General features: G+C 41.0%; 1 protein-coding gene across 1 annotated transcript in view; it reads left to right on the top strand.

Annotated features, from left to right (window-relative positions):
* RPGRIP1L (RPGRIP1 like) overlaps positions 1 to 15235 on the top strand; it is an 85081-nt gene that overhangs the window by 40280 nt on the left and 29566 nt on the right. The window contains exons 17-22 of the mRNA XM_082232816.1: positions 1136 to 1499; positions 2208 to 2404; positions 3468 to 3551; positions 4771 to 4851; positions 5964 to 6126; positions 8945 to 9039. Coding sequence (XP_082088942.1) covers positions 1136 to 1499; positions 2208 to 2404; positions 3468 to 3551; positions 4771 to 4851; positions 5964 to 6126; positions 8945 to 9039 — 984 coding nt within the window. The remainder of the gene's footprint in view (positions 1 to 1135; positions 1500 to 2207; positions 2405 to 3467; positions 3552 to 4770; positions 4852 to 5963; positions 6127 to 8944; positions 9040 to 15235) is intronic.

Genomic DNA, 15235 nt, shown 5'->3' with positions numbered 1-15235 from the left:
GCTAGCAGCCCCCAAATCATGGACACTGAGATGAGACTGTGGGAAGAAAGTATAACAGTGTTTAGACACATTGATGGAGGATAATGCTATCAATGACTGCTAGCCATGGTGGCCGTGTTCTGCCTCCACTATCGGAGGCAATATGTCTTTGAATTTCAGTTGCTGGGACTCACAAGTGGGGAGAATGCTATTGTGTTCAGGTTCTTCGAGTGGACTTCCCATAGGCATCTGACTGGACACTGTGAGAGCTGAGTACTAAGACAAGGTGGGCCCTTGGCCCGATCCAGCAAGGATCTTCTTAGGCTCTTGCAACAAAGAATAACAAAGTTTATGGTGGGTCACCGGTTTTCCTAGTGGAATTATCAGGAATAAGGAGGAGGAGAAAGGGACTTCAGAACCATTAAGGAACAAGCCACAATATTCTTTTTATAGATGTCCTTCGTTTAAAACAAGGACTGCCAACTTCTGGAGTTTGCAGGACTAGTTTATTCTTGAATAAGCTGCTTTCATGACATCATCAATCCCAGCAAGAAGATTCCTGCTTCCAGCTTGAGAAAGTGACTAGGAGGAATACATTGTTCTGCACATCAGATAATGAGGGTGCCATAGTAGAAGCTGTGACCGACACTCATTAATTCTTAGAATATACCGTCTCAAATTTGTTTGTGCCCTTTTTATTATGCCCTCCTTCCAAGGAGCTCCAGGCAGTGTACATGGCTTCCCCCCTTTAACCTAACAAGAATCATGTGAGGTAGTTACAGATAGGTAGCCGTGTTGGTCTGCCATAGTCAAAATAAAAAATTCCTTCCAGTAGCACCTTAAAGACCAACTAAGTTAGTTCTTGGTATGAGCTTTCGTGTGCATGCACACGAAAGCTCATACCAAGAACTAACTTAGTTGGTCTTTAAGGTGCTACTGGAAGGAATTTTTCATGTGAGGTAGGTTAGGCTCCGAGTGGCTGGATCAGCCCACAACCTTCATGGCTGATTAGGGATCTTTGAACATGCCTCTCCCCAGTCCTAGCCCAGTACACCAGAGTTAATGCCAGTTCGATCTTTGTGTGCATTTCAGCTTGCCAGTATGTCTATAAGTCTCTCTTCACCTAATTAGCTTTTCCTCCCTCCTGTTAAAACAGCCAGTGCTCAGTCCTGCCCAAGTCAACACTTCAGCAGATGGAAACTTAAATGAGCTTCACATTACAATAAAATGTTGTAGCAACCTACAGTGCCGAAAGAGAAACCTCCAGCCAAATCCTTATGTTGTCTACAAGTTCTTTGATTTTGCGGATCACGATACCGCCATCATTCCTAGCAGCAACCACCCGGAGTTTGCCGATCATATGTGCTTCCCAGTGCCAATGAATGCAGACCTCAATTGCTACCTAAAATCTGAATCCTTGAGTCTGTATGTTTTTGATGACAATGAAACAGAAGATGGGGTTTATCTAGGAAAAGCAAACGTGCCTTTAATTTCATTAGCACACGACAGATATATCTCTGGTAAGAACCTGCCCTTTTGCTAAACTATAAAATTAGCTGGTATATTTAAATTTAAACTGTTATATTTTGTTGAAATACCAAGCTCAGCTTGGTCGTTGCTTCCCTGCTAGCTTTTAATACCAGCATCATGTCCACATTGCAGCTGTTGTACCTTTTAAATCTTTTGAATCTTTTGAATCTTTTAAATAACTTTCAAAAAAAACTCACTCTGGCTTTCTCTCTGCCCAACCTCTTCTGAAACGAACGACAGTTGTTCAAGAGCCCCTGCACAGGCCCCATTCATTCCCATGTAGGAGAACTTCTAAATGTGTGGTCCCCTAAGGCCTCTGTCATACTTAACTTGGAAGTAATTTCCATTGAAATAAAAGATGGGGTTTACTTCCAAGTGTATACGTGTATGGGTGGGATCTTGGTGAAAATTGGTTCCACTCCTCCATGCTAACTGATTTACCAGTGTAGTACATTGCTGTTATGATAGCAAAGGCCCTACTGTACAATTACCGCTTGTATAATTCTGTTAGACTGTGCCTTTTTATAATAATTTACTTATTTATTTTGCACTTATATTCTTCCATCATGGAACCCAAGGCAGCATACACATTGTTCCCCGGTGCAGTGGCCAGGGCCAGCCCCGCAAGATGGTGCTCAGTCAACATACAAAATATTCAGAATACCAGCTCATATATTTACTCTTGTACTTAATTTCAGGTACCTTTGAGCTAACGGACGATAAAGGCCACTCCACTGGTACAATTAGTGTTGAACTAAAATGGAAGTTTGCCTACCTCCAGCCAGCTGGTTTGATTGTTGCTGCAGACCTAGCAGATTACATCCAGAATGAGAAACCAGTGAAGGGCCAAGGGGAAGGTCCCATCCTGGCTCCTTCTTTCTCATCAGCACCAATGGTATGATGTTTAAGTCTTCCTTTTTTTTTTACTAAAGAGTATATATGTGTCTCCAAATGAAATGAAATGGTGGTTGGATACCCACCCAGCCCAATTTTCCATCACTGGAGCCCCGCGTCTCTTTTTAAAAATGAATAAACCTAGACAAAAGTGCACTACTGAAACACATTTTGATGAGCAAGCTTCTCCCAGCTTACCAAAGTATGGACACATCTCAGTTGCTCTGGCTCAGGCTCAGTTCCAATTTGGCATGCATTAATTCTTTTAAGCTCAGACCATTCCAGTTGAAGGCCCTGTCACACTCCTAGTGTGATGGAATTGGGACTCAAGACCCCCAAAGGCATCCCCCCTCAACACAGAGATATAGGAATCTGTCTTATTCTGAGTCTTCTCACTGGTCCATCTTGCTCCAGTAGCAGCTCTCCAGGGTGTAAGTCGGGGAAACTTTCCCAGCCCTGTCAGAAGAGGCTAGGGATTGAATGTGGGGGCCTTCTGCATGCAAAGCAATTGTTCTGCCACTGAGACACAGCCAGTGTGGTGTAGTGGTTAGGAGCGGTAGTCAGGTAATCTGGGGAACCGGGTTCATGTCTCCGCTCCTCCACATGCAGCTGCTGGGTGACCTTGGGCCAGTCACACTTCTGTGAAGTCTCTCAGCCCCACTCACCTCACAGAGTGTTTGTTGTGGGGAGGAAGGGAAAGGAGAATGTTAGCCGCTTTGAGACTCCTGAAGGGGAGTGAAAGGCGGGATATCAAATCCAAACTCTTCTTCTTCTATTGGAGAATGATTGTTGTGAAGCTTCCCAGTGTTTGAAGAACTACTGGCCCAATCCACTGAGTGGGAAACATTGAGAACTAAGCATCCATTACAACTAGGATCCCTGGGGAATGAAGTTTGCAGTGCTTCCCAGCTCAGTAGTTTGGACCAGAAAGCAGATCTGCATATTCCTTAACTCTTCTGAATTCAGGGGGGTGGGGTGGAAGACAGTGCATTTGAACCCAAACTGCTTTATCAGAAACTTTGCTGGTACTGCTAGTTTTTGACTCAAGTCTCTTTGTTCCTTAGAGGCCACAGCCTAAGCCAAGGCAGCGCCCAGCTTCAGCAGACAAGAAAGTGTCTTTTGTGGAGATGCACACGCTGCCAAATCCAGTGAGTCTGGACTTTTTCTCTCTCTGTGTGTAGAGCCCATTTCTCTAGGCAACCTAAAATAGGCTCTTCAAATAGCTCTGCCTTTTCTACTGAGTGACTATAAGATCTTAAGGTCTATGAGATCTCCAAGAACTAGGGGATGGAAAAAATGGGGCTGTATAATCAAGACAGAAACAAACTAGCTTCCTCAAGTCCTTTTGCCAAGTATTTTAATGATAGCAAAATTTCTAGGGTATTTTTTTTTAAAAGATCATATTAAGTTCAAAAAGAAAATGTTATAAATAGCATCATGGACACAGTCAGAATAGTAAACTACATTAAAATGCTTGGAAAAATAAACGTTTATTTGTCTATTGATGAAAGGATGATGATTTGGGGGTTTTAGGGATAGAATTCCAGAAATGTGGTGCCATCACCAAAAAGGTTGCTTCCCTCTCTCCCCTCTCCCTCTCTCTGCAGTAGCTTTTTCTCATGTGGGATTACACTTGTGTTGTCTTTAGGTCCAGTTTGTTGATGTCCCATGACACTGACTGCCTAATAAACAGTTGGTCTTGTTTTATCTGGATCCCCAAACTTGGCCCTCCAGATGTTTTTGGTCTACAACTCACATCATCCCTAGCTAACAGGACCAGTGGTCAGGTATGATGGGAATTGTAGTCCCGAAACTGCTGGAGGGCCGAGTTTGGGGATGCCTGCTCTAAGTGATGTCTTACTGTGTTTGTCTGTTTAACTGAAATGGTTAGCTGCTTTGAATGTAAATATTAAAAACAGAGTAGAAATATGCTGGATATTTTTATTCATTTTTAAAGTTTTAACAATATTTGTATGCTGCCCCATAACAAAAAGTTATCTGGGTGGCATACAATAAATAAGTATAAAAACAACTTACATACAAAATGAAATTTATACACCAAAACCATAAATACAGCAAGAAAACAAAATTCTCCACAACTCCCAAAGCTAAAGCACAGATTTAAAGACTGTGAGAACCAGATTGCATTAATTATTTTTAAAGGACTGAGTGAACATAAAGTTCTCCTCCTGGCACTAAAAAGATTACAGGGAAGGCACTAGGTGAATCTCTCTGGAAAGGTTGTTCTATAGCGGAGTGCCACTACCAAAAAGGCCTTCTCTGTGGTGGCTACCGATTTTACCCGTTAAAAAAGTGACCATTGAGTTTTAAGAAATGCTGTCTATATTTGGCTCCTAATAACTTTAGAGTCCCATTCCTGAAAAAGAAGATCAAGAGACTGAACAGAAAACTAAAGATGAAAGGCCCGATGTTTCAAACATTCCACAGGTACAAGAAATTTAAAATCTACTAATTCAATATTTTATTTCTAATTTTATGTGGTGCTGAAAGCGTTAATTGATTGTGCAATCAATACATTTAATTTTGGATTTGAAATGATGGCTTTAATTTAGTCTTATAACTATACCATGGATGGGGAGCCCTTCAGATCCTGTTGGACTCCGATTCCCATGAGCCCCAGTCAGTTTGGCCAGTGGTGAAAGATGATGGCATTTGTAGTCCTAACAGGATGGTTGGAAAACATTTTATGTCTCTGCATACAGGGAATATATGCTGGCTGCCTTTCCAAATAGTGTGAGGTTGTCCGCAGTATTTAATAGCAAAAATATAATAGCGTAGTTAAACCCTTTAGGTAAATCACCTTTGTGATTGTGGTATCTCAGCAGATCTATCAGCCTGGGGTAGGCAAGGATGCTGCAACTATAGTAACTCCGTGCATTCCACTTAGATAGCAGACTGTCCATTTCAAAGGAAGGTTAAGAATTTAGACTTGTTGTTCTTAGTTACAGGAACGTAATTCTCTCTCCTACTCCCTATCCCTGGATTGGTCATTTGACAAGCTGCTCTGAAATGAATGGCAAAAATTCTACAGGGAAAAGAGAAAGCTAGGCATTGCAAATTGAATGCTTTAGTGAATGGCTTTATACAGGTTTACAAGACATGTCATGTTATATATTAAAGAACCAAGAGTGCAGTGCCAAGATGGATTAGAGTTCATGGAGTCAGTCTCCATAGCGCTTCCGCTGTGGGCCGCTGTCCAAGTTGGAAGTTGCATTCACAGCACAAAACATTCCTAACGTGAGAGTGTAGGGTGGGAAATTCTCATACCTCTTACCTGCTGCTCACGCTGGATGCATTTGAATATATCAAGAACTCAACAAGCAAGTGGAACTTACCCTCTCTCCCTGCCCCCAACCCCGCCCAGATTTCAAACCTCTTTTATAGAAGATGAATAAATCTCAGCTGTCGAATTTAGCAGGTTGGAAATCAGACCTTAAAGAAACAGATTTTAAGTTTATATACCATGTTTGTGTAAAATTAAATGCTAACAATAGCTTTAAGGGTACCATGTATGAAGGCTTCTGTAATCCTTACTCCAGCTCATGCCAGAAGCACAAGCGGACAGAAGAATAGAAAAACCCACAGCCACATTTCAGCGGGAACAGGAGGATCTTTCTCAGCTCTCTGAAGGTCAGTTTGCTGACCAGAGCTCAGCTACTTCAGGAGATGAAACCGAAATTACTGAGGAACTGGAACCAGAAGGTAATTTTCTGCTTATACAACATACCTCTGCTTCGCTCCCTATTAGACATATGATGTTGACAGTAGAGGCAGCCAGATCTGTCAGTGTTGGTTTCTCTCACTTCTCTCACTTTTCCAATATTCAGTTCATCCCACTTCTCCCTCAGTTTGCAACTTAAAAGAAAAAAAGTTTGCATGAAAATTCATATGCATTTTGTGCACATTTCACCTAATATACACAGGTTGGTGCACAGTTTCACCTGCCATGTACATTTTTGCCAGCTATTTACCCCAGTCTTCATTTTTGTTTGCTATTTTCACTAATACAGGTATCCTTGTACAGTCACACCTCTTGTTGCCTTTGCTTCAGGTTAAATCTTTTCAGGTTGTGTCCTGAGGTGACCCAGAAGTACCAGAAAGGGTTACTTCTGGGTTTCGCCGCTCGCGCATGCACAGATGCTCAAAATGACGTTACGCGCATGCGCAGAAGCGGCGAATCACGACCCGCAGACGCAGGTTGCGTTCTGCTCATGTTGTGAACGGCGCTCTGGAACAGATCCCATTCACAACCAGCGGTACCACTGTATTTACTTTCCCACAATTATGCATTTTTGTTTGTGAACTATATCACAAAATTCAGGGAACTTTGATAGGGCAGTGGGGTTATAGCAGGGGTAGTCAACCTTTTTACACCTACCGCCCACTAATGCATCTTTCTTGATGGTAAAATTTCCTTACCACCCAACAGTGCTCGATGGAAGGAAGATTTAGCTTGTGCCATAAAACCCCCTACTGCCCACCTAGAATCCTGAAACGCCCACTAATGGGCGGTAGGGACAAGGTTGACAACCCCTGGGTTATAGTTTGCGTATTGGGTTGGGAAATGTGAATTTGGTAGTTCCAGTTAAAATGCAAACAGAAATAATTTCTCCCCATCCTAAGTTGACTGCTGAAGTAACTTCAGCAGAGGCCATTGTTCTGCTCTCTCACATCTGTAGCCAAGTTGGAGTAGTTGGTGCGTTAGACTAAAAGAATAATTTCCAGCTTTGTAATAATTGAGAAAGAAGGTGGGAGGGAGTTTCCAACCAAGTTCCATGAAATATTAAAGGATGCTGGCTTCTGTTTTAAAATGTCTTTATATTCTCTCTTCAGAAGAGAAATTCCTCTTTCAGAAGAGGTGCTGTTCTGAAGACTATTTTGAAGTGTGTGGTCCTTTTGTCTGCAGACAGCAACCATTCATAATGTCAAAGAGAGGGAGTCTCAGACAATAAGAGGCTAGTATATGACCTATCACATATCTCTGGATGAAAGGAGCTAGAGGCATCTTAATGCAAAGAATGCAAACATCCCAGGTCATGGTCATTACTATTATTATTATATATTTACTGTATAGGAAGCCAGCTGAGAGACCTTCTGTTGCAGGCCCAGATTCCATTCAAGAGCCATTGAAACGAACGGCGTTGTAGGGAGAACAGCAGTTTCTGAATTCCAGTAACAACCAGAAACATAAATTGCCATGTGCCACAAAGCTGTTTTACATTATGGGACCTATTCAGACCAGGATTCAGTGTTCAGTAGAGGCCTGCATAGGTGCTCAGTTGAATCAGTGACCATAGAAGGAGAGCATGGTCTAGCTATTCCATTCATGTCCATCACTTGATAACCTGAAGTATTAGTGTGGGTGGGGGGGTCACTTTGTATGTGTGAATGGACCATTTAGGTTGTAGCACCACAAACTTTCATATCAATCTAGGGACAGTTAGTTCAAAGGAGTTGGTTCACAACTTCTGCTGTCAATTGTGAAGTTTATAGTAATCTTGTTGTGGGGGAGGGGAATCAAGCAGTAATCACGTCTGTGTGAAATAGCCCCATTTCCTTGTATCCCCAAATTTCCACATACAACTGCATTATGTGGACAACTCATGAGTTGTTAAAGGGTGATAATGACCAACATCCCATTCCTACAAAACATTGCAAAATGACTAGCCCTCAGGGGCTGCATGGTCAGTATAACTGCTGTGAAATGCATTGTTTGTGAACAATTTCTTCAAGTTGGGTAGTGGTTTTGTGTAATAAATTATATTTGTACTCCTGGATTGGCACATGATAGTAAACACTAATTTGTATAATCATCCAATAAACTATTCACAGGGTTGCAATAGCCCCAGTGTGAACACCTCCCTGGAGTGTCACCTTTGTTAACTCCTTTGGTGGTTGATAAATCATCATTGCCAAAGGAATGATAAATCATCATTCCTTTGGCAAAGGAGACCCATAGATGTGATAGAAGCTGTCCCCAGCAGATTATACAAGTATGTAAATAAGTTATGGGTAAATAAACTGGAACCTGCACACCACAGGGAAGCCTGGCATATGGAATGACAACTTGATCTCAGTTAACCTTGGGAACTGACGGGGAGCAGCACTGTCCCCTGAACTAAAGCCATATGAATGCATGCAAAGTCTCAGCAAACTTGATATGAATTGTTCCGTATAGGCTTGGAGGCCATGCAAAATATTCAGGGTTTGGTCTTTTCTTTTCTTTTAAATAATCTCTTACTATGAATGAATTGGTAACACTGAATCTCTCCAAGTGCCAAATCAAAGTGAAACGAGGCCTGAAGAGGAATCGGGTGATTCTGCAGACCATTTAATGATAATTGATTGGCCAGTGTCACGTTGTGTCTGCAAGGAAGAGAAATCGTACACCACTCTGTGGAACTATTTCCATTCGCTTTTATACCATGTGTTTTAACAGTTTTCTTTGACCATCTCAACTGGACTTAATACTGGCTATGTGTGTGTTTGTTTGTTTCTGTTCTGATTGTTTTCACAACAGACCAAGATGATAGACAGGCAACTGATGCTGTTGAATCAGTGACAGATAGTGATGACTGTATTGTCCCAAGTTCAGTGTCCACAAGCCTCAAGCAGGTTAGTCTCTCTCTCTGTGTGTAATTAAATTCTTCCGTCTATACCTTATCAAAGGCTTTTTAACCCCCACCCCACCCATTGATATTGGACTTAGAATATCAAGCAGGTTGTTCAACTTCTAATTAGTCCTTTGTGAATACTATTAGAGAACAGAATACCCATTTGTGGCATGGGGAGGGGCACTGGTGAGGTTTGATTGAGGGTGTATGTGTCTGTATGTGACAAAGAGTGTGGGAATTTTCTAACTTATTTCAGGCTTCTTAACGTCTTTCTTCAAAATCTGGCCTTGAATTTTTAGTGTTGTGCCTACAATGATTGATATCAGCCTGATTATAATGTTTAGGCACTAGCTTAGAAAAGAACGCATGTGCAACATCTTAGCCCGTAACCAGGCACATTAAACAATGTTTCGTGCTTGATTGGCTTCTTGTCTATTCATCATCCCTCACAGGGATTTTGAAATTCTGCCACCTATCTAAGCCAGACAGAGAGAGAGAAATTATTTTAATAGCTGGAACTGTATTATGATTAACTGCATATTCCATGCCATCAAATTCTTTTAAGCTGTAACAATGTGAGCCAAATAGGAAAATTACTCATTGCCAATGAGCCCTGCAAGAATGCAGCTGGGTCTACAAATCTCTAGTATTGTTGCACTCTATTATAACCAGAATGATTTAGGAGGACTTAAAATATCTTGCAGCCTCTAAAGAGCTTGGTGCGTGGGTCTTTTATTCCTATCTTTCTCCACTCATCTGCCCAAGACGAAATGTAGCAACTGGTCCAAGATGGAGAGAAAAATCTTAATTATCAAGGGCACAGTCCAGTTCTCCATAAGTGATTCATGAGCAGCGGCTGCCCTGCTCACTTCAGTGTCAGGGGCAAACTGGGATACCAAGATGTCATTACAGAGTATTGCTGCCACATCTGTTAAACTAAACTAGTGGCAATTCTTTGGGCATGACCTGCCACCTGTTTTAAGGGAAACTTTTGTGCTCAGTTCCCTTTGCTGTGAACAGAGAAGTCCTCGCATGCTCTGGAGCTCCTGTACATTTAGGCATCTGATGGACTAGGACTGTTAAGTGAAAGTTAAGTCCCACTTGAACTCAGGAGATTTGCTTCAGATTAATGGGGATAACCCAGCCACTTCAAAGTCTCATTTGTTTCAATAAGTCAATATTAAATATGTGCTTCACCTCTCCCTTTGACTTCAGTGGGACTTAGGCATGCTTGATGTATGCTGAATTTGGAAGGAAATCCCACTGAGCTGAAGATGACTCTTAAAAGGGGCGAGGAGACTTTCTCCTACCTAATAGCCCCCATCCAGCAGTTCTTTCTACAAATGGGAACTCTTATACTCAAGATGCAATTATTATCTGATGTTCAAGGCAGGTGTTAGAGACCCATGGCCCTGTGGATGTTGCTGGTATACAACACCCATCATCCATGATAACTGGCAGTGCTGATGGGGCTTGTTGGGCTGTAAAACATCTGGAGGGCCACATGTTATCCAACCTTGATTTAAAAGGATATATTAAGAACCGCCACTAATTCACTAATCTGAGTGCTCGTGCGTGCATCTCTGTACCATCTACTTCAACTAGCAGCAGATCTTTGAGGTTCCTGGCCTGCTACTTGAGGCCTTTCTTGTGTGTCATTTAAAGCAGAGATATCATAGCTTAAATGTGCTGTGCCACTGGGCTATGGTTCTCCCCTTGAAATTGCTTCTGTTATAGCCGTTTGCCGAAGTGTTTGCAATATCAGTTACAGCTACGATCAAAATCTCTAGATGGAAGAAAGCCATTACACCAGAAATGCCTAGTTGGTTGTAGGAAGGGGGGGGGGGAACCTAACTAAAACCTTTGTTCAAGATCCAGCTTCTTATTTTTATCAGTGAGATAAATATCCCCAAGGCTGTTCCAACACTGTAAACACAACTTCCGATTTTATTTAGAGATTGCCTTGCTAATTATCCTGTGAATCCAAATGGCAAGCCACATTGTTTCAGCCACTTAAGATTATGCTGTTCCCCTTTTGCAGGTTGCAAATCAAACAGTCCATGGTTATTTCTTAGTTATGTTGATCATAAAAGGAATCTTAACAGATATTTTTTTCCACCCAGGATTTAACTATACCACTTGCTTTTTCTCCTTCTTTTTCTTGTCTGTTATGTATAATTAATCATAGATTACTTCATTTTGTTTCATTGCATTTACAACATTTATGAGCTTCGCTTTGTCGGTAGGAAATGCTTGTCCCCTTCTTTTTCCTTTCCAAAGTGGCGTAATTAGTGTTAGCATCTTTTTTAACAGGCTACATAAAGTTTAGTGGCTGGATTAAATCATGTCATTAACATAATGTGCTATACAATTTGCCCCTATCTCTTTTCGTTTCCACTACATCAAAGTGCCACAGAGTGCCAACGTAATTGGGCCTTGCTAGCTTGTCAGGTTGAGTCAAGATGATGACTGGTGCTTTTGCTAAAAAAAGCTTCCAGGCATGATAATTAATGGAAGGGGGAGGGAAAAAATCAGGGAAATGTAAAACTTTGGATGGTTCTTTATGAATATTTCATACATTTGAATAATCAGAAGTTAACATTATCAATTTGATGTATAATACATTGATTAAAAGCCTTGTTACAGGCCCTCGAAATAGACATCAGAACTGGAAATTTGCATTTTCTTTGGCGAAGTCTAAAAAAGAAATAAAATAAAATTAACAATTGCTTGCTCTCATCTCCACCTCTGCACTTGATCATTTTGAGTAATAATATAGCTTTCAATTATCACAATAAAATTTTACTGCTGTCAGCTCTCAAGTTATCTTCAAATGTGCCCACAAGGCAAATCTTAGCAAAACCAATTTATTCTGTGGTGGTCTCATTTTCCTCTAGGTGTGTTTACATCTTTTCTCCTTCATTATAGATAGTCTTTGTGTGCTTTTCTTGCACTAATAGCAGTTTAGTGAAAACTGTCATAATCACTTTCCTTAAATTAAGATCTTAGGGTTCTTAATTAATTTGGACATTCTGCATTCTTTAAAGAGCACAAGGCAGCCTTTCCAGGTGGCTGTGTTTCTGCAGAGCACCATATGTTGTAAAAAAAAACCAAAAGAAGACACTAAGTTAAATTGGGGGTCCTGGAAAAGAAAAGAAAAAAGCTAGCTTTTATTTTGAGGGTTTTCTAATATGGTATGTACTTTTAGACTTTATAAGTACCCGGTCCACCTGGGCTTTAGTTGGACAAAAAGATTATGAGCTTCAGAAGAATAATTTTTTTAAAAATGCGCTCATGAACCGCAAGAAAGCATGATTTCTTGGTTTGTTGGTAAATGAATAAAGTTGAAAAGCTTTAACTTTAATTCCTCTCTAATTATGATAAATCAGTGGTTTTTGTATGCCTCTTTGAAAGCTGTTCAGCTGAAAATGGCTTACAGGGACTGCATTCAGATATGACGCTCAGCCATGGTTTAGCGTTATTAGAATGAGCCATGACAAGCCTTTGGGTTCACACACTCCCTTCTCCTTTGAGTGTGAGAAGATTGAATGCTTCCATTTCTAGTTGTGAGTAAACTGCAGTTAGCTGTTAGAGCCAAAATTCAGGGAATTGGTGGCTTATTCTAATTGTGGTTAAGTAAAAGAAAGCAAGATCAGACCATTCTTTCAGATCCAGCTAGAACAAGCCACATTTTCCTGAGTTCAGGAAGGGGTAAAGCATATGGAAAGGGCTGTATCTCTGGCTCCATTCCTGGTCATGCCCAGTTTTCCACTACCCATCCGCACGTTAGCATGGGCATCCATGGGGAGCCCCTGGTGTGTAGATCTGCTATATACATGGCCTCCCCAGATCACTCAGGATTCTAGCAGCCAATTAAAGGCTACATGCATAGAGGTATTCATGCAAAGACTTCCCTGCCTCAGGCATCAACTCTAATGCATGGTGGGCAGAGCCAAGAGCCGCCATGCTTTATTGGTGGCAGGGCCTACAATGCCATTTCTCCTTACCTCATGAGCTGTGGTGGAGAGGGGACCTAGAGGAAACCATCTCACCAGGGGACTTTCTTGTAATATTAATTTGGTTTAGCATGATTTCTAAACTAGTCCAAATTCTGAAAATGCAGTGGTACCTCAGTTTTAAAATGTCTTTGTTGACGAACATTTCAGTTTTCAAACGCCATAAATGCTTCAGTTTTCGAATGCGCCTTGGAAGTCAAACATGCCACGCAGATTCCACTGAGTGCAAGGTCCAGTTTGCAACCAATTTGTTTTTGTGACTGTCTGCGCCTCAGTTTTCAAACGTTTCAGAACTCAGTCTTCCAGAACGCATTACATTTGAAAACCGAGGTACCACTGTAACAATATTGAGTTGCATCCAACCAAGTTCTGTTCATGGTAGACCCGCTGAAATTCTAAGTTAGTCATTCCCACCCATTTCAGTGGGCCTACTTTAAGTAGAACTAACATTGGCTACAGCCCATTGACGTTTGGGCCCACCCAGGGGTTCTGTATGTTGTCCTTTGTTTGCACAGCAGGGAATCTGATACCAGCTCGTTATTGTCTGCATTGACTGAAAGTACCTCTCCAGGTTTGCAGGTTGGGGTTTCTTTTCCAGCCTTCCATGGGGATTGAACCTGAGACCTTTTGCAGGGAAGGCATGCACTCTGCCACTATGCTACCATCTCTACCTTGCAACAGTAGCCCTCATCTCAGTACTCCCTTTAACTCAGGGTGGGCAATCTGTGGTCCTGCAGAAGTTGTTGTACTACAGTTCCCATCATCCATAACTGTTGCAGCGCTGGCTGGGGCTGATGAGTGCTATAAGTCCAGCAACATATGCAAGGTCACAGGTTGCCCACTCCCCACATTTAAGGACCATCCTTCAGCATTCTGGAAGTGCAGGCCTCTTTTTCAGATGTCTCCGAAAAGACGCTAAGGCTCATGCTCAATGTTTATCATACAGATTCCTTTGTTGGGCCATACCATCCAGCCCTGTGAAGCCTGTTTATTTATATGCCTTGGCCATTCCTGTTGCAAGCCCTTTCTTTCCTTAATATAAAACAAGTGTACTGATTATTTTCTCCATCAAACATTATAAAGGGTCTCCTTTACATCCATAACTCCAACATTTGGACTTCATTTGTTGACGGCCGTCTCAGCATGAGCCGGTTTTGACAGTCAAGTTAAATATTTGGAAGGGGAATGACTCTGAATTTCACTTAAAAATACTCCTGATATATCTGTACAATAGAAGGCGAAAGGAGTTGTTTCCGAAGTAAAATTAGACAATAGAGGCAATTTCATTTTTTATGCATGTGAATGTAGAGTGCTTGAGGTTATTAGTTGAAACTGAGTAACCTTTCCAGGCTTTCATCTCTTTCTTTTCAAATTTGAATATGAAAAGCATATTCAAGTCAAAGACCATCACTTTAATGACATTTGGCAGTCATTTGATTTATTAGGTTTTTAGAAAAAAAAATCCTTTAAATATTTCATCATACTATGCTAATCCTAGTAATATTGCCAGCTGAAGCCATGTACCTGTATTAGCGGAGACAGAATGGTGTGGAATTTTCTCTGTCATCCTAGTAAAATTTCCATGAATCTACTGAATAATAAAACAACCTTATTGAAATATTCAGATTTGGGTTTTTAGTTAAAGTGTCTTAGGATACATAATAAAAGAAAATGTCTTTTGAAAAAAAAGGTGGGGGTAAAGTTACTTCATCAAATATTGAAAGAGGTTGACAGGAATGAATATTGTTCTTTATTAAGGACTCTTATTTATTTATTTATTTATTTATTTATTTACAGTGGGGTACTCAAGCTATTCAATTGATTAATTATAGAATATATTTTCTGAAAAACGCATCGACAATTGCCATGTTGAGCTTGAATATTGTATTGATTTGCAATTTGAACGCCAACCCTCTAGAAAGCTGATCTCCCTTTCTTGTTATTCTAATTCTGTAATTATTACTGCAAGGTTAGTGATTTGAATTTACAACCAAAAGCCTTCAAATTCCACACACAGGAGAAATAGTCTTTAATGTAGAGAGGGAGCCATAAAGAGAAAAGTTAAGCAGAACTTGACAGCTGAGATCTGCAAGGTGCTAGGTTTGCTCTTTGAAGAGCAGAATCTCATGCTTTGAATGTTCTTCTGTGTAGTCTAATTTTGAAATCACAGTGGTTATGCAT

This window comes from Podarcis vaucheri (genome assembly GCF_965113315.1).
Source record: "Podarcis vaucheri genome assembly, chromosome: 7".
NCBI lineage: Eukaryota > Metazoa > Chordata > Lepidosauria > Squamata > Lacertidae > Podarcis > Podarcis vaucheri.
The sequence above is the reverse complement of the archived record's forward strand: the minus strand, read 5'-3'. Positions and strand labels throughout refer to the sequence as shown.